This window comes from Lissotriton vulgaris, chromosome 1_1 (genome assembly GCF_964263255.1).
Source record: "Lissotriton vulgaris chromosome 1_1, aLisVul1.2, whole genome shotgun sequence".
NCBI classification, from domain to species: Eukaryota; Metazoa; Chordata; class Amphibia; order Caudata; family Salamandridae; genus Lissotriton; species Lissotriton vulgaris.
The window spans coordinates 890,337,957-890,365,891 of NC_141685.1; the positions used below are offsets into that span (position 1 = coordinate 890,337,957).

A 27,935-nucleotide genomic window follows, 5' to 3' on the forward strand; every position below is an offset into this window, starting at 1 on the left:
GTCTTGATCTCACTGTCTAACCCACGAGACTCCCTGCCTGCCTGCCTTGCGGACCTGGATCTTTTTGCGCACTGCTCTGGCTTCAAAATCAATATGAGCAAGTTGGAGGCTCTAGATCTATCTTTGGGCGGATCCACCCGAGAACATCTGCAATGCTCCTACCCCATCCACTGGGCAACAGGGGCTATCCCGTATCTGGGGATTCAACTGACCCCCCCTCACTTTCTGATATATTCACAATTAACTATACTATGCTGCAACAGAAGATACGGCGGGAACTGGGGCAGTGGAAACACAATCAGCTGTCGTGGTTGGGCAAAATAGCTGCGATCAAAATTACCGTTGTTCCCCAGATTTTGTACTTATTCCGCACTATTCCTCTCCTACCACCGCCAGGTTGGATAAAGCGGACACAAGCGGAATTTGCCCAATTCATTTGGAATTGGCGTAAACCGCGACTCAAACTGAGGCTGGCAAAGCTGACGCCGGAGGGCAGGGGATTTTGAGTACTGGACCTTCTGCTTTACTTTCAGGCAGCCCAATTGCGTCTCCTGGTGGAGTGGAGTAGGTGGGAGTCCGAGAAACACTGGTTGTTTCAGGACCAAGCTGTGGCCGGCCGCCCCCTACAGGAAATCCCATTTCTCAGGAAGCAACATCGTCCTCCCAACCTTTACGCGTCCCATATTACGCGGGTCCCCCTGGAAGTTTGGGACCAAACTAATGTTAAACACGATTTTACTACTTTCCCATCCCCACTCACTCCCTTGATGGACAACCCTGACTTTACGCCAGGTACCAATTCCGTGGACTATGCGAGGTGGCGACCGGCTGGTTGTCGATGCCTCTTTCATATGTACTCACCGGAAGGAGTGATTTCTTTCAAGCAGTTTCGGCAAACGCACAGGATGCCAGAGACGGAGAGGCTGCGTTACCTCCAGGTGAGAAACGGGGCACTTAGTGAGCAGGTGTGCCCAGTGGGCGATAGACACCTCTTGCCCTATGAGCGCTGGTTGATCACCCGCACGACGGACAAAAAATTAATCTCCGACTTATACAAAATGCTACTGGTTAGGTATGCACACACATATAGTGCTGGTAAGGCGCGTTGGGAAAGAGAGTTAGGTAGGGCACTTAGCCATAAGGAGTGGGAAGGGATATTTTACAGAGCGCGACATTCCGCATACCACATGGGGCTTACTGACACTCTCAATAAAATTGCAACTTACTGGTATTACACTCTGGAGCGTCTCCACGCAATGGATGGTACCAAAGAGGCGACTTGCTGGCGAGGCTGCGGGGAGGTGGGTACTCTTGTCCACATCTTATGGGATTGTGTGCACCTTCAAGCTTACTGGAAGCAGGTGTTGGATGGGGTAAATGCGCATTTTGAGACCGAAATCCTGCGCCTCCCCTCATATGTTCTTCTGGGACTCCCGAATCCCTTAACATATCCTCTACGCTCTCGTAGAGGCCGGCTAATTGCTCTAGCACTGGGCTCTGCCATGCAAAACATCTTAGCACACTGGCGCACCACACATATTCCTGCATTTAATGGCTGGCGTCACCGACTGTGGCATGTACTTGGGATGGAAAAGCTCTCCTTAACCTTAGCCGGGGAGGGATCCAAATACGTAGAGTTATGGCAGCCTTTCTTGTCCCTACTGGCCTCTGAATTCCATGAAGTCACGTGTCCTCTGTACCTCCGGCTACTTCGCCTCTCTGACACTGAGCATCCGAAAGCTTGATGCAGATCAGGCCGCATCGGCACAGTTAACCCTCTTGACTCCATTTGCCACCCTTTTCTTGTCATATTAGAGCCGATGTGAGGACTGCGATTGATGATACTGTTTTTCTATGTGCTGCAATTTTTCAATAAAAAGATTTAATACTAAAAAAATAAAGTGTCAAAAAAATTATAAAACTTTTCGATTGTTTTCTTAACTGCTGTGTGACTCTTGTTCTTATTACTGTTATTTGCTGGTATCCACCATGGTGTTAAATTTTGGAGCACTTATCACGGGAATACTATTGATCTCTCCAGTTTGCACCAACTTCTGAATACTGTATTAGATTTATCTCCACTTCAGTTGCATTAAAGTGCGAATAATGAAATGCAGAGTAGCCGTTCCCGTGCAAAAAGACCCAAGATGTACCTTTGCGATGTATCCTAAATACTATTGTATTTAAACGAGGTGGTCATCTGTGATATCTGTGCATTACTTCTCTTGTGACCCACAGCATCTTGGCTAGGCAATCATACAATGTTGATACAGCCAGGACCTTGCTATGTTGATCTAGGATTTCCTTTTTGAAGCACAGTTACTTCCTCTGGAGTTGTTAAAAGAACTTTGAAAAAACAAAGAATGAATCTGAAAATATAGTTGTTTGGAAACAAGCTTGAACTATGTAATATTGAATACAAACTTGTTTTTTAAGACTGTAAGATTGGCATATTTCAATTGAGATATATCCTGTGACAAATCAGGCAAGATTTGTCAGTAAGAACTATGTTGCTTATGCGGCATATCTATATCTCGTAGAGACTTCTAGCTGCAGATTCCTTACCTTTGAATTTCCCAGACTGAATCTGGAAAGTTTTGCATGAGCAGTATCCCCTGTAGGCTGGGTGGCTCCGTTCAGCTCTTCGTTCGCTTCGGTTATGACATCGCAGTCACCTAGAGGCGCCACTCAGGTGCGCGGACGCCCATTCTTTTCTTTCCACACCACTTAAGCGCTGATCCGGATTAGTATCTCTTTTTTAACATTTTTTTTCAAGTAAGATTTTTTGTGTTGAGGTCATGTCACTTGGACGTACAGGAAACTGTCTGGTGCTTGTCACAGCGCCATTAGTAGCCGACCTCCACCTCGTATGCCTATTGTGCCTTGAGCGGAACCAATATATGTAGTGGTGCTCAAACTGACTGCCAATGGCCGCGAAGGCCTTGCGGGAGTGATTTGTGAAGCATCTTGTGGCCCAGCAGTCCACATCGGCTGGCAAGAATCTGCGGAGATCCCGATCGAAGAAGAGGAGGTCGTGTGGATTACTCCAGGAGCTCCAAGTTCTCTTCCTCCCACTCAAGGTCTTATGACACTCGGGGAAGAGGCACAAGAAGAAGTCCAAGCGGACTTAGTCTTCGCTCGTCTACCAACTAAAGAGGTAGGAAACACCAACACTCTAGGCACGGTTTTGAAGAGCCGGAGCCAGGTTCGACTTTGCGCCTCCCCCCATTTCCAGAAGCCGGAGAAACCTCCACTCAAATAAAATAATTTTACGAGGCCATGTGCCACATTTGACTGTGCCAACACTTCTGGTTTGCCTTTGGGCCTCGCAGGGTTGGAAGGGGCCCCCATTGGATTTGATGCCATTGGCACCGGTGAGGCCTCATAGATCTGATTCTGGGTGAATGCCGGTTGTGCCAACATGACCTTCCCTGGAGTCTGACCCAAAGTCGTTGCCCCATCCTTACACCCAACTACTCGGGGTTGCTCGGCTCCGGCACTGCCGGAGCCTAGGGGTTCTATCTCATTTCCTGAGCATTTTGAGGAAGTTTCAGGCATGGGTGGGGATTGGGAGGGGTCTATGAATCCTCTAGAACATCAACAGGATGCTCCTGTTGAGCAGATAGACTAGTGTGAGGATCTTGGGAAATCCAGTGGACTGGATACATCCCCAGATACTGGTATGCTCTCTGTACCTAGTGTGACTACGGAGGAGGGAGCTTTTTCTGCAATGGTGGTAAAAAGGGTGGCAGAGTTCCTCGGACTGAAGGTGCCCTCTGTTCAGGTCAGGACTAATCTCATGACCGAGGTGCTTCAGCTTGGGGCTTCCACATCCGAACCCCTATTGCCCTTCAATGAAGCACTAACATGACCTTCGAGGCACATGGTCCAAGCCTAGCACAGGGACTCATGTTAATAGGACAATTTCACAGTGCCGTGTGACCCATGTTTCCTCATCCAACACCCTGCCCCTGAGGGCTTGGTGGTACAGGCTTTGACCTCACGGGGTGTGTCCCCTTCCACGCTTCCTGATTGGGAATCCAAGAGGCTGAATTCAAGTGGTAAGAAAATGTTTTTTCACCTTTATAGAAAGCTATCCTAGTGGTAGTGGTGGAGAGCAGCTTTCTGGCTATGTCTTGAAGGAATGTAAAGCAGCTTGTTTTACCAGTCTATAATCTCGTGAATGATCAGATGAAAGGAGAACCACACCACGTATATATATATATATATAAAATATATGTATTTATTCTAAACACATCCCTCTAGTCTCTTTATGAGGTTAGAGGAAAAAGTACATTCAGTAAACTTACTTAGCAGTAGCACACAGTAAATTAGCACAATATACGTTGAGCCCGAGGGGCGTACCAAACCATATATTAAGAAAGTGGTATAAGAACCACGACTCATGGAGACAAGGCCTAGAGCCTGTAGGATCGCTGGGGCCCCCAGGAACCACCCAAGGTAGTGACACAGAGGGCCCACAGGGATGCCTGCAGTGTCTAAACAAAGCTATGGGGAAAGTTGTGGTTGGAATTTTAAAGATTAAGGACACTTAGACGAGGACTTGGAGCAAACTCCTTTAGAACTAGGAGGTTCTAGAGTCAACATCCATGGGAGCACCGGAGTACTCGAGTTACCTCACCCAGGGAAGCCGAGTGCATAGGTGTCTTTTCGTGTTGGATTTCATCGTCGTTTTCAATTGCGATCTGCTGCAAAGTTTTGCTGGCATCCATTTGGAAAGTGTCCGGGTGGATCCAAGCTTGGACCAAGGATGAGAAGAACCTGAAAGCAGAGGGGACAGAGTCTGAGTCACTTGCCAGTGACCAAGAAGGCGATGAGCGATGCCACCGATGTCGGTTGAAGAAGGTGCAACTTGACTCTTCGGCCGCGAGGACCAGGAGGCGTAGACGATGACCAGGTGCTGGATTCAAGCTGTCTCACGAAGGATGTCGAGTGCTGCGATGTTGGTCTCCGGATTGGACCCAACAAGCCTTGGCAACAGCACCCCACACAGGAAGTAGAAATCGGCTACAGTGCAGACCAGCAAGGTCTGAGGGACTCACCATGCGGTGGAGAGTCAGGGCACGTCTGGAGCAACCAGGGAAGCCAAAGGAAAAGTTGTTACCTTAGAGGGGACCCACCATTCGAAGGACCTGGGATCGGGAAGGGGCCTTGAGCAGAAATGCCAGAAGCGAGCTCACGGGCCATTGATGGAGTGTAGGCCCACAATCATTGGTTCTGATGGTGCTCGGAGCTTGGACTACAAGTAGCCCAATGCACAACTTCCGGAAAGCCCGGGAAGTCGATGCACTAGCAGATGTGCACGGTGTCCAGGAGTTCCAGTCTAAAGTCACTCGTGAGGGCTGTGAGTCTCAGCTTTGCTGGGATCTCGTGTCTGCCTCTAAGAAGTCTGGAAGTCCATGTCCTGAGTTTCAAATACTTTGAAGTCCGGTGGGAGTTCCGGAAATGCAGACGGACAAGATGCCTCTTGGGTGCCTGCTTGAGCAGGGGATTCACTCCTTGACCCCAAAGGAGATTCTTCAGTCCTCTAGTAGTCCTCTAGTAGTCCTTAGTAGTGTGTCGAACTTCCAGGATTCAGCTTCAGAGTTTCGTCCAGGTATAATCTAAAGTCCTGTTGCCAGGGGTCCCTTACTTAATACGGAAGAAAGGGGTTGGACATACTCTGGGGACCCACCTATGGGAGGGTCTGGGACGAGGGGTGGTTACACCCCTTTCCCTTTGTCCAGTTTCATGCCAGAGCAGGGCCTGAGCGCCCCTGCAACCGGTTTGAACTGGGGTATGCACAGGGACACCAAGTGTGCCCCAGCACGGTCTAAAAAGCACTCTCCGAGTGCCCCCTCCCAGCCGCAATACACTAAAGCCTGTCTGGGAAGTGGTTACACCTCCCTGTGACATCTGGGAGGTGGTTACACCTCCCTGTGACAGGATACCTATTGTCCAGGCCTCCCCTGCCGGAGTTTCATCCTGCAACAGGAGGTCAAACCCGTGTCTGTGGCATCCATTTTATGATGCCAGGGCTCGTTTGAACTATTACCGGGCAGACCAGTGTGTACATGTCTTCTCCTTCTAGAAGGGTGGAATTCTACCCCCGCCGCCAGGACTGGCGGCGTGTAAGATACCAAAGTGTTTGACACCAAACACATATTTTCATGCAGCCATTCCAAAGTTAGCATTTACCGTGAGGTTATAATGCACTTAAGAGTATATGGTCTGGCTGCATCACAGAACAGCTTCAGAGAATAGATTCCGAATGCTGCAGAGGGGTCCTGCTCATGCATGGGCACCCTCTCACACAAAACCAAGCACTCTGGCAGGCCTGGTCAATCCTAAAGGCATAGGAGTGACTGATAGGTTTATATGTGTCAGTGATTAAAGGTAGATATAGGTAACCTATATCTTAGTAAGGGGTGCATGCACCGCCTTACCCAGGCTGCAGTAGCAGTCCTGTGGTGTCATTTTGGAAGGCTTCCCAGTGGTGGCATAATACATGCTGCAGCCCCTGGTAGGCCTTTGTGGTACCTAAGGTACCATATACTAGGAACTCACAAGGGTATCCCAGTAACCAATCTGGAGTGTACCTAAAGTACATGCAATCATTTTAGAGAGGAAGCAGCTAGGCTGGGGTCCAGGAAAACAGGGCCCCAGCCATATTAAAGTTGAGGAACAGTGAAACACCAGCAAAAATTTAGGGTAACCATAGTAAGCAGATCCTACACAACCCTCTCCCCCCCCCCATCCCCCCAACGCAGGGACATTACACTAACCTTGACCAGTTGAGGCTTCATGTTCACCCTTCATCTGTTTTAGCCATAAGAGGCGCTTATGGTTATTCTGAACGGTGAAGTGAGTGCCAAACAAGTATGGCCCCAGCTTCTTCAGAGCCCAAACCACAGCAAAGGCCTCCCTCACAATAGCTGACCAACGTTTCTCTCTAGTGGTCAGCCTTCCGCTAATAAAAGCTACTGGCTGGTCCTGACCATCATTCAATTGTGACAGCACAGCCCCTACCCCCAACTCAGATGCATCTGTTTACACACTGAATTCTTTGGAGTAGTTAGGACTTTGCAGAATTGGTGCAGTGCACATGACCTGCTTCAGGTCATCAAATGCCAAATCAGAAGATTTGTCAAGGGGTATGGTTCCATTGTGACACCCATGAATGACTTAACTTCTAAAAGAATGCCAAAGAAAGTTCAGTGGACAGTTAGCTGTCCACTGAACTTTCTTTGGCATTCTTTTAGAAGTTAAGTCATTCATGGGTGTCACAATGGAACCATACCCCTTGACAAATCTTCCGAGTACCCAGTCAGGCCCAAGAAAGCTCTGACCTGAGTCTGGGTAGTTAGAGCAACCCATTCCTTGATGGTCTGGATTTAGCTCTGCAATGGTTGAACCTCGCCTCCACCTACAAGGTGGCCCAGGTACACAACCTGACTGCCCTATCTGGCACTTAGTAGCCTTGATAGTTAGGCCTGTCTTTTGCAGGGCCTCCAAACCATTTCTCAGGTGGACCAGGTGATCCTCCCAGGTGGAGCTAAAGACCGCAATATCATCAAGATATGCTGCACTATAGTCTTCCAGGCCTATTAGGACTTTGTTCACCAACCTTTGAAAAGTGGCAGGTGCATTCTTCAGACCAAAGGGCATTACCACAAATTGATAGTGCCCACTAGGGGTTGAGAATGCTGTCTTGGGCTTTGCATCATCAGCTAATCTGATCTGCCAGTAGCCAGCTGTAAGATCAAAGGTGCTCAGAAATTTGACCGAGGCCAACATATCAGCTCATCTGCTCTTGGGATTGGATGGGCATCAGTCCTAGTGACTGCATTGAGACCCCTGTAGTCAACACAAAACCTCTTCTGATGGATACATCTGCCAGTGTATTCCTCACCTTGTGAATATCCCCCTGCATCAGCAACGTTCAGAAAATTCTTTTGTAGCACGCCGGCGTGGACGACGTCACAGGAGCCCGGCATCGCGCGCGACTCCGACTGACGTCACTGACTCCTTATTAGGCCTACGTTGGCGTGATGACATCAGTTCCCTTTTTTCCGCGTTGTCGACGCTAACGGTTTCTTGGAATCTTCTCTTGTACGGATAGTAACTTTGTTACTTATGTGGACTTCTGAATCTGTTTGGTGTTGCTGTCTTCCGTCGAGATGTCATCGAAGAAGACAGATTTAAACCATGTGATTCATGTGGGAGGATGATGTCCATTACCGATCCTCATGGTGACTGTCTATGGTATCTGGGTTCGGGTCACAACATCAAGTGTTGTTGATCCTGTTTAAAAATGAATCCAAAGGCTCTTTGGGAACGGGACGCGAAGCTTCTTGTTGCCAAAATAAAGGGTAAGGAAACGAAGAGGAGTTCGAGGTCAAGATCGAGACGCTCCAGGTCGAGATCCCGATCTAGGTCGGCTTCCGGTCATGCTTCTGGTTCATCTAAAAAGAAGCATAAGAGGAAGAAGCACAGCTCGAGACACCATTCCAGCAGGGAGTCGGACTCGAAAAAGAAGTCATCTACTCGGAGACATCGTAAGGCCATGATTTCTCCCTCTCCAGTTTGTAATCCTGAAGGTGAGGCCACGCCTTTACAGTCTCGGGAAGCTACTCCGATTCCGGTATCGAATCCGTATCAGTCTTCGGTGCATGATGAAGGAGAAGAGGAAGTTCCTCAGGGCTCCACGACTCCCGTACATCATCCCAAGGAACAGGAGCAGTCGAATCCGGTGCAGCCTCCTCAGGAGCAGCCGGTAGGTTTTTACCCTCAATTTCCTGGTCCTGGTCAGGATCCATCACATTTTCTGAACGCCATGTATGGCGTATATGCAAGAGCAATGTTCCCCTCTGGTGCACCTGCTGGTCCTATGGGTCCATTGGCTTATAATCTGGGTGTGCCACAAGCATATGCTCCTGCTCCTTTCCTGCCGTTTATGCCGACGCCGACTCCACCATGGCATCTCTCGGCGCCGCTGAGGTCATCGACTCCGTTCACGGCTTAACCGGCTCCGGAGCGGCCTCGAGATCCGAATCGAAGTTCAACGCCGGCTCCAGCTTCTCATTCAGAGGTGGCTCTGGCTCCTCATTCGAGGCTGGTTCCGGCGCCATCGGAGTCGTTACCGGATCCGACGACGTCTGTTCGAATAGAGTGGTCGAGACGTAGAGCACAGCGCCTTTTGGAGGAAAGAAGTTATGAAGAGGCTGAGATCGAAGAAGGCGAGCTTCGGGATCAGGAGGATTATTTTGAAGAGTTGCATGATGCAAGTGGTCTGGAACTTTCACCAGAATGAGAGTTGCCCACGATATCTGATGCACCTTCTAAGGATGTGGCGCTTTACCATGTGGTAATTAAGAAGGCTGCGGAGCTCTTGAATTTGACTTTGCCATCTGTGGAGTACAAGTCGAACATCCTTACTGAAGTTTTCCATTCTTCGTCCTCGGTGGTTGAGCCAACTCTTCCATTTACTGAGGCTCTTACTGATCCCATATTGGAGGTATGGAATAGACCACTTACTGCTCCTGCAGTGTCAAAGACAGTTGCAAGGTGCTATAGAGTGGCACCTGGAGATCCTGTATTCTTGTCCACTCATCCTTTGTCAGAGAGTTTGGTGGTACAGGCTGCTTGCTCGAAAAGATCTGCAGGTGCTTAAACCCAGGTTCCTGGAGATAAAGACTCTAAGAAGCAAGATCAGAATGCGAAGAAGGTGTTTTCGTCAGGCAGTATGGCCCTAAAGTCGTCTAATGCTACTTGTTTGCTAGGCAGATATGTCCATGCTTTGATGGATACAGTGAAACAGCTATCTCCTAAGCTTCCTGAGGAGGATAGAAAGATCTTTAGTTAAGTGATATCTGACACGCAGACTGCAGCTCGGCAGGTCATACAAACTGGTATCGACACAGCAGATTCAGTGGCTAGGATCATGGGGTCTTCGATCGCCACCAGAAGAGCTGCTTGGCTTAAGACTTCCGAGTTTTCTGCTGATGTTCAGGCTGCTCTGATGGATTTGCCTTTTGATGCCACAGGCCTTTTCGGAAAGTAAGCTGATGCTGCTTTAGAAAGGTTTAAAGATAGCAGAGCAACTGCAAGATCTTTGGGTCTGCAGACTAGAGGCTCTGTCTCCAAAAGGTACAAGGGTTTTAGTAGGTCTAATTTTCGTACCTTTAAGCAGACCCAGCAGCAACAGCAGAACAGATTACCTGGTACAGGTCCTACAGATGCAGACAAAGGGGTCGTTCTCGTGGACGTCAAGCCTCCTCCTCCTCCACTTCCTCCTCTTCTACCCACCCCCACCTACAACAGCAAAGCAGCCCTAGATCCGCCATTCCGGATCATGCGGGTCCTGTGGGGGGTCGGCTTACTTATTTTCTACAGGATTGGGAATCAGTTACATCACATCTTTGGGGTCTCAATCTCGTAGAGAATGGGTATGTTCTTCCCTTTCAGGAATTTCCCCCAAATTACCCTCCTTGCCAAGGTTTTTGCTCGGAGGACCACCTGTTGCTCCTTCAGGAAGAACTGAAAGCACTGTTCAAAAAGGGTGCAATAGAGGTGGTTCCGGAGCAGGAAAGGGGTCAGGGGTGCTACTCCCGGTATTTCCTGATTCCCAAGAAGGATGGCAGACTTAGTCCAATCCTGGATCTCAGGATCTTGAACTTTTACCTGAAGCAGGAGAAGTTCAAGATGCTCACCCTTGCGCAGGTTCTTCAAGCGCTGATGGAAGAAGACTGGATGGTGTCGATCGACTTACAGGATGCTTATTTCCATATACCCATTCTGAAGTCGCACAGGAAGTATCTCCGCTTCACGGTGGGATCGCAGCACTACCAGTTTGCGGTTCTACCGTTTGGTCTTACTACTGCGCCTCGAGTCTTCACCAAGGTGATGGCTGTGGTGGCTGCACATCTCAGAAGGTCAGGGATTCCAGTATTCCCTTATCTGGACGATTGGCTGATCAAAGCACAATCTCCGAGGTAGTGCTCCATCATCTGCAAGAGAAAACTCAGTTGTTGCACAGGTTGGGTTTTTCGATAAATGTACCCAAATCTCAGCTGGTGGCCTCCCAGCGCAACCTGTTCATAGCTGCGGTACTGGACACAACTGTGTGTTGTGCATTCCCTCCACCTCAAAGGATTCACGACATACAGGAAATGATCCTTTATTTTACAATGGAGCGGTTGTTCCAGTCCTGAAGGTCCTTCGTCTGATGGCTTCTTGCATTCTGTTGGTCAAGCATGCATGCTGGCACATGAGGGCACTCCAGTGGTGCCTCCACAGGCAGTGGTATCAGCACCAAGGGGATCTCAGGGAGTCAGTGAGGATCTCCAGAGAAGCTGCGGCGGATCTGTCTTGGTGTGGAGTGGAAGGCAATCTGTCTCAAGGAAAGCCTTTTCAAACTCCTCCTTCGGTGGCCACAGTGATAACGGATGCATCTACTCTAGGGTGGGGTGCTCATCTGGGGAATCTGGAGGTCAGGGGTCTTTGGTCTCCAGAGGAAAGGTTTCTTCACATCAACCTTTTGGAATTGCGGGAAATACGTCTGGCACTCAAGGCCTTCCTCCCTTCCCTTCGCGGTCGGTCGGTTCAAGTCCTGACGAACAACACCAACTCGATGTGGTATGTCAACAAACAGGGAGGAGTGGGGTCGCAGTGTCTCTGCAGAGAGGCTCTGCGCCTCTAGCCCTGGGTTCAGGAACATCAGATTTGTCTAGTGGCAAATCATCTGGCCGGAGTACTGAACGTTCGTGCAAACAATCTCAGTCTGCAGTTTTCAGCCGATCACGAGTGGAGACTTCATCCAGAGGTAGTTCGTCATGTCTTTCGGACATGGGAAACTCCTCAGGTGGACCTGTTTAATACTCAGGAGAACGCTCACTGCCCGTCATTCTGCAGTCTCCAGTTTCCGATGCAAGGAGCGTTGGGGGATGCGTTTCAGTTGAGTTGGGGCTCACGACTCCTTTACGCATTTCCTCCCATACCCTTGACTCCTCGGGTTCTGAGAAAGATACGTCAAGACCGGGCCCAAGTCATATTGATTGCCCCGGATTGGACAAGAAGGGTGTGGTACACAGATCTTCTCCACCTCTCCTCCTGCCCGCCGCTCCGTCCCCCTCTCAGGGCAGACCTCCTCTCTCAGATGGAGGGGCAGGTTCTACACCCCCACCTCCAGACCTTACACCTTCATGCCTGGAGATTGAACTGGGCAACCTGAATTCCTTTTCTCTCCCACCTGATGTGGTGGATGTCATTTTATCGGCCAGGCGTGACTCCACCAAGTCCATCTATTCTTATAGGTGGTCTAAATTTGTATCCTGGTGTGGAGAGAATTCTTTTGATCCTTTGAGAGCTCGGTTGTCAGAAATACTTCAATTTGCTCTTTCATTGGCGCAGCAGGGTTTTGGTGTAGCTACGGTAAAAGGTTATTTATCAGCTTTATCAGCTTTTATCTGTTTATCGGATCAACCATCTTTGTTTAAATCTCCTGTTGTATAGAGATTTTTAAAGGGTTTAACAAATACGTTTCCTCCTACTCCCTTTATTGTGCCTCAAAGGGACTTGAACCTAGTTCTTACATATTTTATGGGTTCTCCATTTGAACCTTTACACAGGTGTCCTTTGAGACTTTTGTCTTTTAAGACTGTTTTTCTTGTCGCAATTACCTCGGCAAGGAGGGTAAGTGAGCTTCAAGCTCTAAGCTCAAAGCCCCCATTCTTGACCATTCATGCTGAACGAATGGTTCTTAGGACCAGGGCTGCTTTTCTGCCTAAGGTGGTTACTCCATTCCATTTAGGACAGTCCATTACCCTTCCTACCTTCTATCCTCCTCCTCACCCTTCCAAGGAGGAGGAACGTCTTCACCATCTGGACCCTAAGAGGGCGGTGAGCTTTTACCTTGATAGAACAAAAGACTATCTAGTTGATGACCAGCTCTTTGTGGGATTTTCTGGCTGCAAGAAAGGAAGAGCTGTGCACAAGCGCACACTCTCAAGCTGGATCATACTATGCATCAAGATCTGCTACGCCCTGGCTGGTAAGGAACCTCCAGAGGGTATAAGGGCTCATTCTACTAGAGCAAAGTCATCAACATCTGCTTTGTCTAGGGGTGTTCCTGTAGAGGACATTTGTAGAGCAGCAACATCGGCCTCCCTCCACACTTTTGCAAAGCATTACTGCTTAGATAGTGAGATGAGGAGGGGCGGCCATTTTGCGCACTCTGTCTTTCAAGATTTTCTGGTATAGAGGAGTGGACACCCTCCTCCGGGAGTGGGGACTGCTGTGGGAATCTATTCACAAGGTGAGGAATCCACTGGAAGATGTATCCATCAGAAGAACAAGTTACTTACCTTCGGTAACGCTTTTTCAGGTGGATACAGTATCTGCCTGTGGATTCCTCACATGCCCACCTGCCTCCCCGTTGTCCACTCTTCTATATCTGAGTTTATGGCAATGTTTAAATGCATTTATGCGTTTTATATTGATACATTTGTTATAAATGATGTTTTTCATGCATTGTCTACCCACTATGTGTGTATTTTTGGATATTATGTACTGGGTACGTTGTATATGTATATGTCTACTGTCATTGGTCCGTCCGGGTGCCTCAAAGGCACGGAAAAAAGGGCGGAACTGATGTCATCACGCCGACAAAGGCCTAATAAGGAGTCAGTGATGTCAGTCGGAGTCGCGCGCGATGCCGTGCTCCTGTGACGTCGTCTACGCCGGTGTGCTACAAAAGAATTTTCCGAACGTTGCTGACGCAGGGGGATATTCACAAGGTGAGGAATCCACAGGCAGATACTGTATCCACCAGAAAAAGCGTTACAGAAGGTAAGTAACTTGTTCATCTCTCTCTTACCATCCTGGGTGTGAGGTTTAGGTACCAAGACCACTGAACTAGCTCAAGGGCTATCTGAGGGCTCAATAACTCCCAAATCCAACATTTCCTGGACTTCTGTCCTGATACAGTCCCTGACATGATCAGGTTGCCTGTAAATCTTATTTTTAACAGGCAGACTGTCCCCAGTGTCCACTTCATGAATGCACCAACATAGTCTGACTTGGAGTCAGAGAGTACATATGTCTGAACTGATTGAGCACCTGTCTGTAATCAGTTTGCTGCTGATCAGCGAGGCTGCCTGCCAAGGCTACACCATCTACTGACCCATCATCGGGGTTCTGTGAGAGCAGGTCAGGGAGTGGATCACTCTCTTCCTCCTGTCCCTCATCAGCAAGCCCATGTCTGCCCTGTCAACATATGCTTTGAGCCTATTCACATGGAGCACCCTATGAGGCTCCTGGGAGTTCCAAGGTCTACCAAATAGGTAACCTCTCACTTCTGTTCAACAATTGAATGGGGGCCACTTCCCTTGTCTTGGAGGGATGCTGGGGCCACAGGCTCCAACACCCACACTTTCTGTTCTGGCTGGTAAAGTCAGTACAGCCTTTTGGTCATGCCAGGCTTTCTGTAATTCCTGGAATGCCTCAAGGTTTTTAGTTGCCTTTTTCATGTATTCAGCCATCCTGGAGCGGAGACTAAGTACATAGAGCACTATGTCCTTTTTAGGGGGTTTGAGAGGTAACTCCCATCCCTCCTTTACCAGACACAATGGGCCTCTTACAGGATGCCTAAACAGAAGTTCAAAAGGGCTGTAGCCAACCCCCTTCTGAGGAACCTCCCTGCATGCAAATAAAAGGCAGGCTAGTAGGATGTCCCTTCTCCACCTAAGCTTTTCGGGGAGACCCTTGATCATACCCTTTAAGGTTTTGTTGAACCTTTCAACTAAACCATTGGATTGTGAGTGATAGAGTGGGGTGAATTTATAATGCACTCCATACTCCTTCCACATTGCAGTCAAGCAGCTAGATATAAAGTTTGCATCTCTGTCAGATACTACCTCCTTAGGAAAAACCCACTCTTGAGAACACTCCCAAGAGGGCTCTTACCACCACAGGTGCTGCAGTGATCCTAAGGGAAATTGCCTCTGGGTACGTTGTGGCATGGTCCACCACCACTAGGATAAACCTGTGCCCAGATGCTGTTTGAGGATCGATGGGACCCACAATGTCAATCCCTACCCTCTCAAAGGGAACCCCCAACACAGGTAGTAGTATCAGGGGGGCCTTCGTTGTACTACCCGCCTTACCACTGGCTTGACAGGTGACACAGGAGCGACAAAACTCCTTTGTGTCTTCAGACATGTGGGGCCATATGAAAGTGAGGGAAAATTCTGTCCCAAGTCTTGTTTTGGCCCAGGTGTCCTGCATAAGGAATCTAATGGGCTAGTGTCAATAGGAAGCCCCTGAATTTCAAAGGTATAACCAACCTCCTGGCTGCACCAGGCTTGGGGTCTCTACTCTCTGAATACAGGAGTCCATCATCCCAATAAATCTTGTGGGTGTCACTAGCATTCGCAGCTGCCTCAGCAGCAGCCTGCTGTCTGAGGGGTTCAAGAGAAGGGCAGCTCAGCTGTTCCTGACTCGGATCTGCCCTGGAAGGGCCCCCTGTACCCCAGAACTCAACATGATCAGGCTCAAGCTCATCTCCCTTAACCCTACTGCTCCTTTTCTTGGAAGGCACCTGGTCCATTATTCCAGAATCCAGGGCCTGTTCAGTTTTAGCTATTTTGGCCTGTGACCTAGCCACAGCAAACACATGTGCAGAGATACCCAACAGTTTTGCATGGGTCCTTAACTCTACTTCAGACCAGGCTGAAGTCTCTAAATCATTGCCAAGCAATTATTCAACCGGGAGGTCTGCAACTTACCACGACTTTCTTGAGGCCAGTTACCCCTCCCCAGTAGAAATTAACAACTGCCAGGGCATGGGTGGTCCTGACATTGCTACCATTGGTCACATGGTAAAGTTCACCAAGTATGATCTGTCCAGGGTCCACAAGGTCTTGTGTCACCATTGTGACACTTGCTCCTGTATCGCTGTAGGCCATAGTCTCTTTTCCATTTATCAAAGGCTGCTGTCTGTATTTGCTCAAGTTACTGCGATTCACAAAGGAGGACATATCCGTGCCTCCATCACAGACCAGTACAGCCTGAGTTGGAACTTTGACTAGGTCAGAGTCCATCTCAGAACCCAGGGTTAACCCTACTACACCCTTCTGCTGAGTACCACAACCTGGAGCTGAACTAGGGTGAACAGTTGCCTTAGGGGCAATGGTGGCTGGAGTTGAGTCTTTACTTCTAGTGCAATCACTAGTCCAATGGCTGTTCTGTGTAGACTTTACACCATGGTTTCTTTTGGCCTTTCTTTTTGGAAGATTGGGAATCCCCACCATTAGAAGATTTTTTGGGGCCTTGTAAAGACTTCGGGTCTTTACCCTTCTCCCCACCCTCATTAGGATCTTGCTTCTTCTGGTCACCACCATGGTTCTGTACCTTCTGCTTTACCCTGGTTCTGACCCATTTTTTCCGCATTTATTCCCAATTCTATGGACTCACACGGGTACCCTAGTAACCAATCTGGAGTGCACCTAAAGTACATGCAATCATTTTAGAGAGGAAGCAGCTATGCTGGGGTCCTGGATAGCAGGGCCCCAGCCAGACTAAAATCGAGAAACAGTGAAACACCAGCAAAAAGTGGGGGTAACCATAGTAAGCAGATCCTACTCCCCTACAACTATTATCAAACTGTATGTGTTTTGATTAATTCTGTAAATCAAAGGGAAGTTCCTTACATTGTTGAGGTGCCATACCACCCATCCTGAAAGTCTTGAACCTGGGTGTATGGAAAAAAGCCTAGAGGACAACCGTGGATCTCTAATATATTCATATTTTTAAAATTCTTTTGTGATCCAATTTTTATCTATGTTCTAATAGCTTTCTGGGAGCTAGTGAAACTTCTTCCCGGCTTCGGCGATAGGGTGAAATGTCCTGAGCTTAGTGGCCATTCTTATGGACATGCTTTGCATTATTTGGAATCTGATATTTGCCCCCTCCAGGAGGCATAGAAAAGAGTCATCACAGTAGTCCAGATGAGTTAAAACACATGCAAAAACCGTTTGAGCATGCACAAACTTTGGAAGAAAGGAAGCTATGTAAGTATGTAAAACATTTAGATGAGACTAGGTAAAACAGCAATGATTCTCTCATTTGGGGACAGGTTCTCGTCAATCCAGACCCCATGGATTTAACCTTTCTGACTCGTGTAGATGGTGTAGCTAAGGAGTATGACCAGATGGAGTCATGCCTTCATTGTTTGGTATTTCCAACGAGGAGAAGCTCAGGTTTGCTGCCATTGAACTTTTAGAAGTTATATCTCATCAATGCTTGGATATTGGTCAAGCAGATTTTCAAATTGTAACGGGAGTGGGAGCAACTTTATCTAGGTGTTTAATTAGTTGGGTGTCATCCTCATACATTACATCCTTGTAGTTTTTATGTTTAATAAGTTTGATCCTGGACTATGTGGATGTTAAAGAGTGGGGCAGAGAGACGCCTGCTGTTTAATCTACAAAGGTGTAGGAGCAGACTTTCAACGTGGTTTGTCAAAAAAGATGGACATCAATTTAATACTTCCTCCTCCGTTCCCAGTTTTTTAAGTCTATGCAGAGGATGGTGGTGTCCACAGTGGAAAGGTGGCAGCGAAATTTAATAGGAACACTCTTCATAACCCTCTGTCGCCAAGGTTTTCCCAGATTGTCATTGTGTGTGAGGGGGGAAACCTTGTTGGCAGGGGCAGTCATCTTCTCTCTTCCATAAAGCAAAAAAAGGTTTTCAGTTTTCAGGATTTTCCCAAAGGCACGTCGGTGTGTGATGGGATTTGGTTATCCAACCCACAACAGTAGATGTGAGGTCTTGTAATTTTCCTGATTCATCAAGAGATCCTGATGTAAGGTTGATAATCTTAAGAAGAATGACTTGGGTGATTTTGATGGAGAAAGTCCTGTAATTATTGTTGTGTTGGAGCAGCCTGAATTGAGGTACGAACAGAGTAGCCTGAATAGCCAAATTCTTCAATATGATTTACAAATCATACTTTCTGGGGCATAACACTTTATTGAGGTTTTGGGATACAAAGCGAAACTGGCATATACACTCTGCGACCCCTGAGAGAGGAAAAAAATAGGACATCCGCATATTCAACATTGTTCAAATATACTTTTTAATCTGTTACCCCAATCCCACTATTTCCCTCATACTTTAGCTTGTTTCTTGGTGCATCTGTGCGCTCCTTAGATTGGTTCCTCCAGTTCATTCTTGCCCTCCATTCCACAAGAGGGGGGGGGGGTGTTCTGAATGCTTCTAGTGGTTGCCAATTTCTCGTTTTCCAATCAATGTCTCAAGCCCTAGAAGAGTATGATCGCCTCATTGGCTCCCAAGATCATCTGATACATTTGGATGTCCCAGTACTTTCAATGTCTCGAGTATTGGGGTCTTGTATCGAAACATGATCACACTTTCACATACCATGTGGTAAACATCACCTCCCCATTCTGGGCATCATAAACAAGTGGAATTGAACAACCTCATGGGCTTTCCACAGTCACTGGGATGTGAGGTGTGATATAAATCTTCTGGATGAGGTATAGGCATACCGAGATTGCCCCAGTGTGAGGTGCCAAAAATGCCTCTCTCCAGTCATCATTATCATTCGGAGAGCCCAGCTGCCCTTCCCAGCATGCTCTCAAACTTCACATCAGATCCAGAGAGCGGGTTATGCGAGCCCTATAAATCTGGGATATCTTTCCTTTTCCTAAGGGACCCCTAAGTAGTTATATTTCCAGTGGGTCGTCCCCATAGTCTGACAAGGCATATCTTGGCTGGAGATATTAGTAAAACTGGGATCTGTGTATGGAAAATTCCGTCTAAAGAGTCTGGAAAGAATTCATGTGGCCAGTCGCCCGCCTACACAACCCCCACTCACTAAAGGTCTATCCACTCACATCCCTAGAAGCCCTCCAGCTGTGCCATCTGGTCCATCCATTGGCCCGTCCAGTGGAGAGTCTCAAGTGTCACCCATCGGTCCCACCCAGTTCACTGCAGCACTGCCTAACATGCCTGAGACACCACTCTGGTGATCCCCGGGAGTACCCTGGGGACAGATGTTATATATAGGATACCCATTATGTTATTAGTACAACCTCCACCCTAAAAGCAGCATCCTCTAATCCCCTGGCAGCCAATCATTCACCACTAAGGTTTGTCTCCCCAGTAATAGAGGCGTATGTATGCAATAGCGAGCCCACCATCATACGTGGACAAACCAAATTCAATTCTGGCAGGCTTATTAGCACATACAAAAATTATGTGCTTTGCCCCTGATTGCATGGAAACAGGTTTGTGGGATAGAAAAAAATGTATTCTGAAGTTTATATAGCATATGTGGGAGAATGATCATCTTGAACAATGCCACCCTACCTAAAAGTTTGAGGGGCAGTTTGGTCAATCTGTCCAAATCTTGGACTCTCTGAGTGGTTGGAGGTTCAGGCTCCAGTGCTGGCTCCCGTGCTGGCTCCCATGTCAAATGCACTCCTAGGTACAGAAAGCTAAGACGATGAATAGGAAGTTTGGGTTGCCAGGCCTCCCCCTCCCCACCCCTGGTCCCCTTCAGGGGAACGAGGAAGTACTTAGATCAATTTACAAGCAGCCAGATGCTGCTGACCCAAAGTCTCCAGAATATGAATTTGGTCAGGCCATAAGCAGGTGGGAGTCTGTGCCGTAAAGGGCTACTCTGTCCACCAGTGGTTCTATTGCCATGGCAAATGCCAGGGCAAAGATCGGGAGGAACAGTGGGCACTCCTACCTGGTTTTGTGCTGAATCAAGAATCTGGAGGATAGTGCACCATTCACCTACATAAGGACCTGTGGTGGTATGTAAATAACACACACGTATGGTCTAAACGTGCAGTTTGAGCAACACCTTATCTAGGGAAGCCCAGCCCAGAGAGTCCAAAGCTTTTTCGAAATCGATAACCAAGTGCTATAAAACATAGCAGGAACCAAAACCAGGCCAACTGCAAGTGAAGCGTCCGAATACAATGGCTCATGCTGTGGTTGAGAATGAAGCTGCACTGGTCTGGATGGAACTGGCAGTTCAGTAGGAGAAAGCGGCGTTTCTCCAAAACCGCGAGCTCTGTATTTAAGAGGTAACTCAGATGATAAGAGGCACACCGGTTAGGAGGCTTGCGTGGCTTTGGCAGTACTGCTATTGTGGGCTGGCTCACTTCTGGGGGAAGAGTTCCATGGCGATAACCTCTAAGTACATGTTCATAATAGGTGGTAGGATAACCGGGTGGAGTTTACGCCAATATTCGCTCTGGAACCTGTCTGGTCCTGGGGTCTTACCAGGGTTAAGGTCAGTAAGCTATTCCACCCATCTCTTCCAGTGTCAAGAGTTGCACACGTTCCTCATGTTTGGAGGCAGTCAGCTTAGGCATAGGTATGTCTATTATTAATAAAAGTCAAGTCAAAAGTCAAAAACCACTTTATTCGATTTAGTTAAAAATCATAAAAGCATACTACAGTCAATTTAAAAAGGGCAGTTCAATTTCATAAACAATTACATACACCAATAACAATTACATATATATTTTAAAAACAGCTAAAAGAGTAATTATCAGCTAAAAATTATACAAGTATAAAATACACATTTCATCCTCCAGTACAGACCCCCCTATTACATTTGTAATCGCCTCCTCCTGATCCTGACAGCAGCAACAAGATAGTTAGCCACGCTAAACATAACCAAAGGTGAATCTAACATTTGTAGATACAGGAGAGCTGGTTTTGCCTGAAAAAAAGCTTTGTCCTTCAATATAGGCACCAAATACTTCTGTCTAGGCATATTGTAGAAATGGCAGAACAGCATTAGGTGCATATTGTCTTGCAGTGAGAAATTGTCACAATTACACACCGGTGCATCCTCCTGCTTGAACCAGACATGGCTGTCACATAGAACCGTATGAATCTGATTAAACCGAAATTTGACCAGAAGCCACCTGTGGAAAGGAATGTTAACTATGGCAAGATACGGTTGAATAGATAGGCAAGTAATGGTCAAAAAATGGGCTCTAACTGTGGGCTTTGTAAGTTGATGTTCCTCTCTCTCCAAGGTCTTCAGTTTAGAGAAGTTAAGCTTAACCCAATCTAAATCCGATTTTTTCAAACCCAGAGGGGCGGAAAATATCTCAGGACGACCAAGTTATTAATAGATATTTCCCCCCTCTGAATATATTTGCCCAAAGACAAATCTATTTCAGAAGCAACTGATTATGCGGGGCACCACTCTGGATTCCATTTCTTTAGTGGTCAGCCAGTGGAGGAGCTTAGTCGAATTGTCATCCAATTTATATACCTTTCTGGCTGAGGCTTCCCAACACAGCCAGGCACAGTTGGTACAAGGAGGCCCTATCCACAGCTAGGTGGCAGCTCACTTGTTCCATTTGGATACCTTATGTATGCCTTTCTAGTTTTAAAATGGCTGTCTTCAGGTCAGTGATCAAGGCATTTGCCTCAGGTGACAAACCCCTAATGTAGGATCCAGCTACTCCCCTTATGGTGGCTTTACAAGCCTCCCACAGCATCCCAGGCAAGTGCACTGTCCCCTGGTTAGTCTCCAAGAATGCCTTGAATTGAGTGGACAGGAAGAGGGTAACTGGGCATAAGACAGGAACCAGGTGTTAAAGTGCCACATTGGTTTCTTGCCTGGCCTCCTATCCCCAGTGTGAACCATGACAGGAGCATGGTCATAAATGACTTGCAGTAGGATATGAGAAGCTTGTTTATGTAGGAGGTTGGAAGCAGGAAATAGTCCATGTGGGGGAGCAATCCATGGGCAGCCAATGCATGCATGTACCTTTTGGACCCTGGGATTTTAGACCCTCCAAGTGCTGCACACGCCCTGACCCAATTGGATAACCCTCTCCTAGTCCTTTGTGTGGTCTCTGGTGGCCTAAGTGAGTCAAGTAGGTCCAGGATGTTGTTAAAGATTCCCCTGATGATTGCCCTACCCGAAGCTAGAAGGTGAACGAGGTCCCTGAGAGTTGTGAATATGACCAGCAATGTTTGGTATATGAGTACACTCAGCAGGTTGTAGTGAGTCCCCGTTATCGATATATCTAGTATCACCTATCTCCCTAAGGTGGTGTGCGTGGCCAGGCCTTGTGCATAACACTGGTTGGACAGGGTCGTGGTGGCAGGTGCGGGCCCCGTACAAGATTGAAAGGCCCAAGCCGGCAGAGAGTATTGCCCATTCAATATAGACCTAGTGTGGCGGGTCTGGGACACCAGGAGGCATGTATGCCAGGTGGGAAAGCTGGCGAGCAAGGGCAAAATGTTCCACCAACGGGAGACCCAGGCCTCCACAGGAACAACACGCCATTAGCTTGGTTGTGGCTAGTCTGGGTTTTGAAGCTTCCCAGACAGAAGACAGAATTTGGGAATCAATGAGACGTAATGTTGAGAGGCACCTGGACTGGTAGCCTTCCAAATGTGTACATGAAGCTTGGAATTGTTACCATCCATACCACCTGCACTCGGCCCCACATGAAGAAACCAAATATAGACCACTTCTCGAAAACTTGTTTCATCTGGGCTAGTAGTAGGTCTATGTTGTCTGGGACCATTCCCTCCGTGTCCCTGTTCACCAGTATGCCCAGGTACTTAGGGCTAGAAGGTTGCCAGTGAAAGGGGTAGCCATGTATGGTCGCTTTAGTGGTACCTGCGGAGATTGGAAGGGCTTCACTTTTGTCCCAGTTTACTTCGATGACGCCCAGCAAGGCCGGGAAGGGTCGCTGCAGATCAGTCAGAGTGAGTAGGACGTCGTCTGCATAGAGATATATCTTGGAGTGACCGGTAGGGAGTGGGATATTCACTATGCTGGCAGAGTTCCGGATGGTAGAGGCCAGGGGTTCCATGGCCACGAGGAAGAGGAGTGGTGAAAGGGGGAATCCCTGATGAGTACCTCTTCGTATCGAAAAGGGTCAGACAGGAAGCCCCCACAGTTAAGCTGCCCGATGGGGCTGTCATACAGCATCATGGAAACAAAGAGAGAGAGAGGGAAAATATCTAAGGAGCACTCTTAGTCCCTCAGGTATTATATAATCAAAACAACGAAAGAGAGCTTTTAAAAAAAGGAAGAAGAGCATGCATGTAGAATCCGACTAGGTTCTTTTAGAAAGCCCTCGCTCACCAACCTAGTTAGTGACATGCTTCATCATTGGGCCCCACCAGGAGAGGCTGAATGCCACCCTGGTGTGCTTCAATGCCAGAATTACTGTGGATCTGGTTTTGTGTGGATTGTGATCAGTGAAAGTGAGTTAAAAATGTCTAGATTGTGTCTAAAAATAATTTGTATTAATTAGCCAATCAAACATAAATAAAAACAAAGTATGGGATGTGTGAACTAAATAGATTGTTCAGCTAAATCCCTTGGTGTATGGTCCACATGTTTCTTCATGTGAGTGATGATTAATCAGGCATGCTTCAGGACCAGAAGAGGTGAACCTCGGCGGTATGGGTGAGCTAAGGCCCACCCTAATCAGAGGTTATAAGTGTGAAAAAAATCTTTTTAAACACTTGATAATCAAGTATTCCTTGTGTTGAGAGGAACATAGTTTATTCTGAAACAATGTTAATGTTATGTAATAGACAATGACAAACCTAAACAAAAGAGAAAAACATACAAAGGTTTATTTAGATACGGTTCTCGTGCGTTTGTCATAGCGAAATATACATACATATGTGCTCTTCGAAGTGCACTTGAACAGTAACACAGATCGGGTGTGCTATTGTGAATCATCATGTGCACTTAGTTGAAGTGAAGTCGACTTATTTTGTAGGACTACCGTATTTCAAGATTTTTGCCATGTATTCCCATTGTTGCGTTTAGCAGTAACTGGTAATCTGTGAAATGAAACACTATCGGTATCTAAATGACATTCCTGTGCTGCTAGGCACATGTGGTTCGTAAAAAGGAGAAATATCTTACATAAGGTGTAATCATTCATCACATCATGGGTCCTAGGAGGGGGTGGTTGCAAAATGGTGCACCCTACAAATAAAGAAAACCAGGGAAAAGAAATTAAGTTAACTAGCCCGCACACGAAGGGGTTACTTATCTCTTCTCTTCGTGTCGACTCATGCCTTCGATGCCAGGCACCCGCTTGGTACCTACAGCAATCCTCATGGACCGGACTCCACTGGTAAGTGATCCTAGCTTACCAACATGGTTATAATCTGCAGGGAAAACCTCTGATTGAGCCAGGGGGGCTGGGCATGTCTGTCAACGTCACCGCGTTCGCATGTTTGACGCTGCGTTATTGTTGGCCAATCACATAGCTTGTGTCAGAAGCTCAAGTGAAATTGACCAACCTGGTTGTTGGAGATAAAACTGTTCCACGTAAGGTTCTGCATTAGACAGGCTTTGGCAGCTCTTGCCTGGTTCTTTTGGAATATGGAAAACTATTGACAACACTCACAATAACGGGCCCGATTATATCCCTGTTAAGCAAAAATGGGGGGTATGGGGCTTATGCCAGGGAAACACAAACGGGACGCTGGGTAAACTACAAAATGAAAAGTTCACAAAAGTTCACAATAGGGAGAGCAGAAAAAAGTGAGAGGGGACATTTTAACACGTGTCAATATAGTAAGGGATGTATGACCGCTCATGTCTCAATTTACACGAGTACCTACATTTAAAAATTAGATATAGGTAAATGGGGTATTGATCCTTCACATAGTAGTATTGGAGGAAAAAAGAGTCAAACAGGAACAGAGGAGACACCTGAGGATCAGTGTCGTAACACTGTGCCCCAGGGGATATGGTCATTAAGTCCTTGTAAGTGAGTGCCCAAACGGTACACCCACCTCTGTTCTTTTTCATACAAAATTTGTGTTACTTTATTTTTTAGCCTGTTCAATGATAGTCCACCTTAGGTCGTTTGTAGTGTGGTTCTGCTGCAAAAAAGTGCTCACTCAGTTTTGTGGTGGCCCGACTACATCTAATGTTGCTTCGATGTTCACACACATGTAATTTAACCTTACGTGTGGTCATGCCCACCTAACGCAACCCACATGGACAACTTATCAGGTAGACCACATTCATGGAGTTGCAGTTAGTGTGGGCACGCTGGATCCACGTTTTTCCTGGTTCAAGGTTCATGCCCTTGGTATGTGTAGTTAGGTTGCAAATACTGCAGTTGGCACACGAAAAGTGACCCACTACTTTTGGCAGGCCCCATGCTTCAGTTATAGATGGAAGGTCCCTGGGGTGCCTCTCTCTAGGGTGTGTGTGGACTAAGGTGTCTCTAAAGCTACAGCCTTTTTTGAATGAGAAGAGGTTTCTCCCATTGTCTGTTATTACTGGTGAGTATCCTCCAGTGTCTATTTATTGCTTTCTTGACAGTATTCGATGCGCTACTGAAAGTAGTGACACATGTCATTTGGATTTCCTCTACCTCCCTAAGGTTCTGTTCCAATAGGGCCTCTCTTGGTTGGTTACATGCCCTTTTGTACCCTTTGTTCAGGACTCGTGTCTGGATAACCCCGATTTTTTAGTCTGGTGGTCAGGTCCGATGACTGTCTACGAAAGTCATCCTAGCTGCTACAGTTTCTTCTCACCCGTAAGTATTGTTCATATGGTAGATTTTCCTGTAGGGGTCCAGGGTGGAAGCTTGAAAATTCCAGTAGGTTGTTTTTTGCCATCGGTTTATAGTGGGTCTTAGTTGTCAGGTGCCTATTTGTTTTAGAAATTACTACGCCCAGAAAAACGACCTCTTGTTTGTTTGCAAGTGTGGGTAAAGTTCAGATTTAGATCAAGAGTGTTAAGTCACAGTAGAAAGTCTTTGAGGAAATATTCAGATTCATTCCATATCAAAATAACATTGTCTATATACCTCTTCCAAAAACCTATGGAGGAGGCATATGGATTGTCAGCACTTTGGATGAATTTGCACTCAAAATCATGGACATAAAGGCCAGCCACGCTCGGGGCAAAGGTGCTGCCCATCAAAGTCCCCGTTGATTGAAGGAACAGGTCACCTTTATATTCGAAGAAATGGTGCTTGAGTGCCAGAATGGCACACTCCAAGATAAACGCCGTAGGCGTTTGGTATTCCCAGTTGATTTCATCCAAAGCCTTACCCAGGACTCTGATGGTATCGTCCTGGGGGATACTTGTGTATAGACTCTCGATGTCGAGGGTCACAAGTATGGTTGAGTCTACATCAATGGTTATTTCCTGTAACAGGTTGAGGAGGCTCTTGGTATCCTTGAGATACGTAGGGGTCTGTTGAATCAAGGGTTTTAGAAAGTGGTTGCAGAAACCTTCTTCTTCCTCCTCGCCCGAACTATCTACCTCTGATTCTGGCAATGGGTCACATATGTCCCCTCGGTAAGTATTCCACGTCATCCAGATCTTATTCCACTTTCGTGGGCATTACCTGTTTGCATATACTGTGCGCTCAGTAATCATCGTCAAGTCCATATTCCTGCACCATGCTGACAATGTCGGAACCTCCGCTGCTCTCCATTTCTGCGCAATGTCTCGTTTGGCAATTAAGAAACCCAGTGTAACCCAGATTTGCATGTGACGCGAGAGGTCGTTAGGCTCCCATACATTTAATAAACACCTTCTCGGGTTTGGTAGGAGCGACACTTTGGTCGTCTGCGATATGGTGCGTAATACCTGACGCCAGTAGCTTACCAATATTGGACAATCCCATAAGGTGTGTAAAAAGGTGCCTTCCACCCCACATCCCCTGAGGCAGAATGGGTGTGTTGCTCTCTGCATTTTGTGTAGGGTGGTTCTAGTATAGTATATGCTGTGCAATATTTTTAGCTGCACTAGTCTGAGCCTGCTAGATATTCCCACCTCTTTAGGTGACGCTAGGGCTTCCTGCCACTCCTGATCTTCTAATTCTCCCACTTCTGTCGGCCTTTTGAGCCTCAGTGTGTTTGTGGGGTCTGGTAGGTTATTTAGTAGTTTCCAATATGTGAATGAGGTGGCCCTTGTTTCCATATAGTCTGTGAGCAGCCGGTCTTCCAGCTGTGTCGTATTTTCATGTATATAAATTTCTCCTGCGAGCCCAGTTCATATTGTTGTTGCAATTGCTCAAAGGGTATCACCGTTCCTTTATCCCACATGTCTCCCACTGTGGAAATGCCTATGTTGTCCCATTGTGTGAACCCTTTACTTCGTCGTAGGTGTCCTAACACCTTAGTGTCCCATAGTAGGGTCAGTTTGGTTATCACCCCTTTCCATCCCAACCGAGTCTGTGCTGCATGCCAAATCTGGGCAGTGTGTTTAGTAGGGCCTATCAGTTTCGAGACTGATTCTTTGTTATACAGCACTGCTAGCATATTATTTGTTCCCAGCTGTGCCCTGTCCGCCCTGTATGCGGGGTCGTCTTGGGGTATGTGAATCCATTGGTTTATTACTTTAAGTTGCGCCGCCCAATAGTACAGTTGGAGGTTCGATAGTGCAATCCCCCCATCATACCAGCTTTGGCATAGTTTCGCTTGCGCAATACGAGCTGGGCGGTTACCCCAGAGAAGGATCGACACTTGTGCCGCTACTTGTTGAAAATAGCGGGGCGATATCAGGTCGGGCGTGTTTTCTAGGATGTAGAGGAATCTAGGGAGTGCTTTCATTTTATACAATGCTGCACTGTAAGGGGCAATGACGCCCAATGCGTCATGTCACGTCTCAGCCTGTCCAGCGGCGGTGTCAAATTTTTGGCAAAGAAGTCGGCTGAGGTACTAGTGACGTGTATTCCTAAGTATTTAAAGGAGTCTTCTGCAATCAATAATGGGCAGTCCGAGGGAAGTGCCGGCAGGGGGCCCTTTAGAACGAAAATGACCGATTACGTCCAGTTTAGTGTGTATCCCGAGAGCCTCCCATGGGTATTACAAATATTAAGAAGTTCAGGTATGCCGCTCTCCAGCTCTGTCAAATACAC

At 47.3% G+C, this 27,935-nt stretch overlaps 1 protein-coding gene across 1 annotated transcript in view; it reads right to left on the minus strand.

Moving 5' to 3' along the window:
• LOC147748122 (uncharacterized) overlaps nt 1-26,386 on the minus strand; it is a 68,969-nt gene extending 42,583 nt beyond the window's left edge. Inside the window, exon 1 of the mRNA XM_086927173.1 lies at nt 26,119-26,386. Within this exon, the coding sequence (XP_086783299.1) occupies nt 26,119-26,386 (268 nt within the window). The remainder of the gene's footprint in view (nt 1-26,118) is intronic.
• Between the last annotated feature and the right edge of the window lie 1,549 nt (nt 26,387-27,935).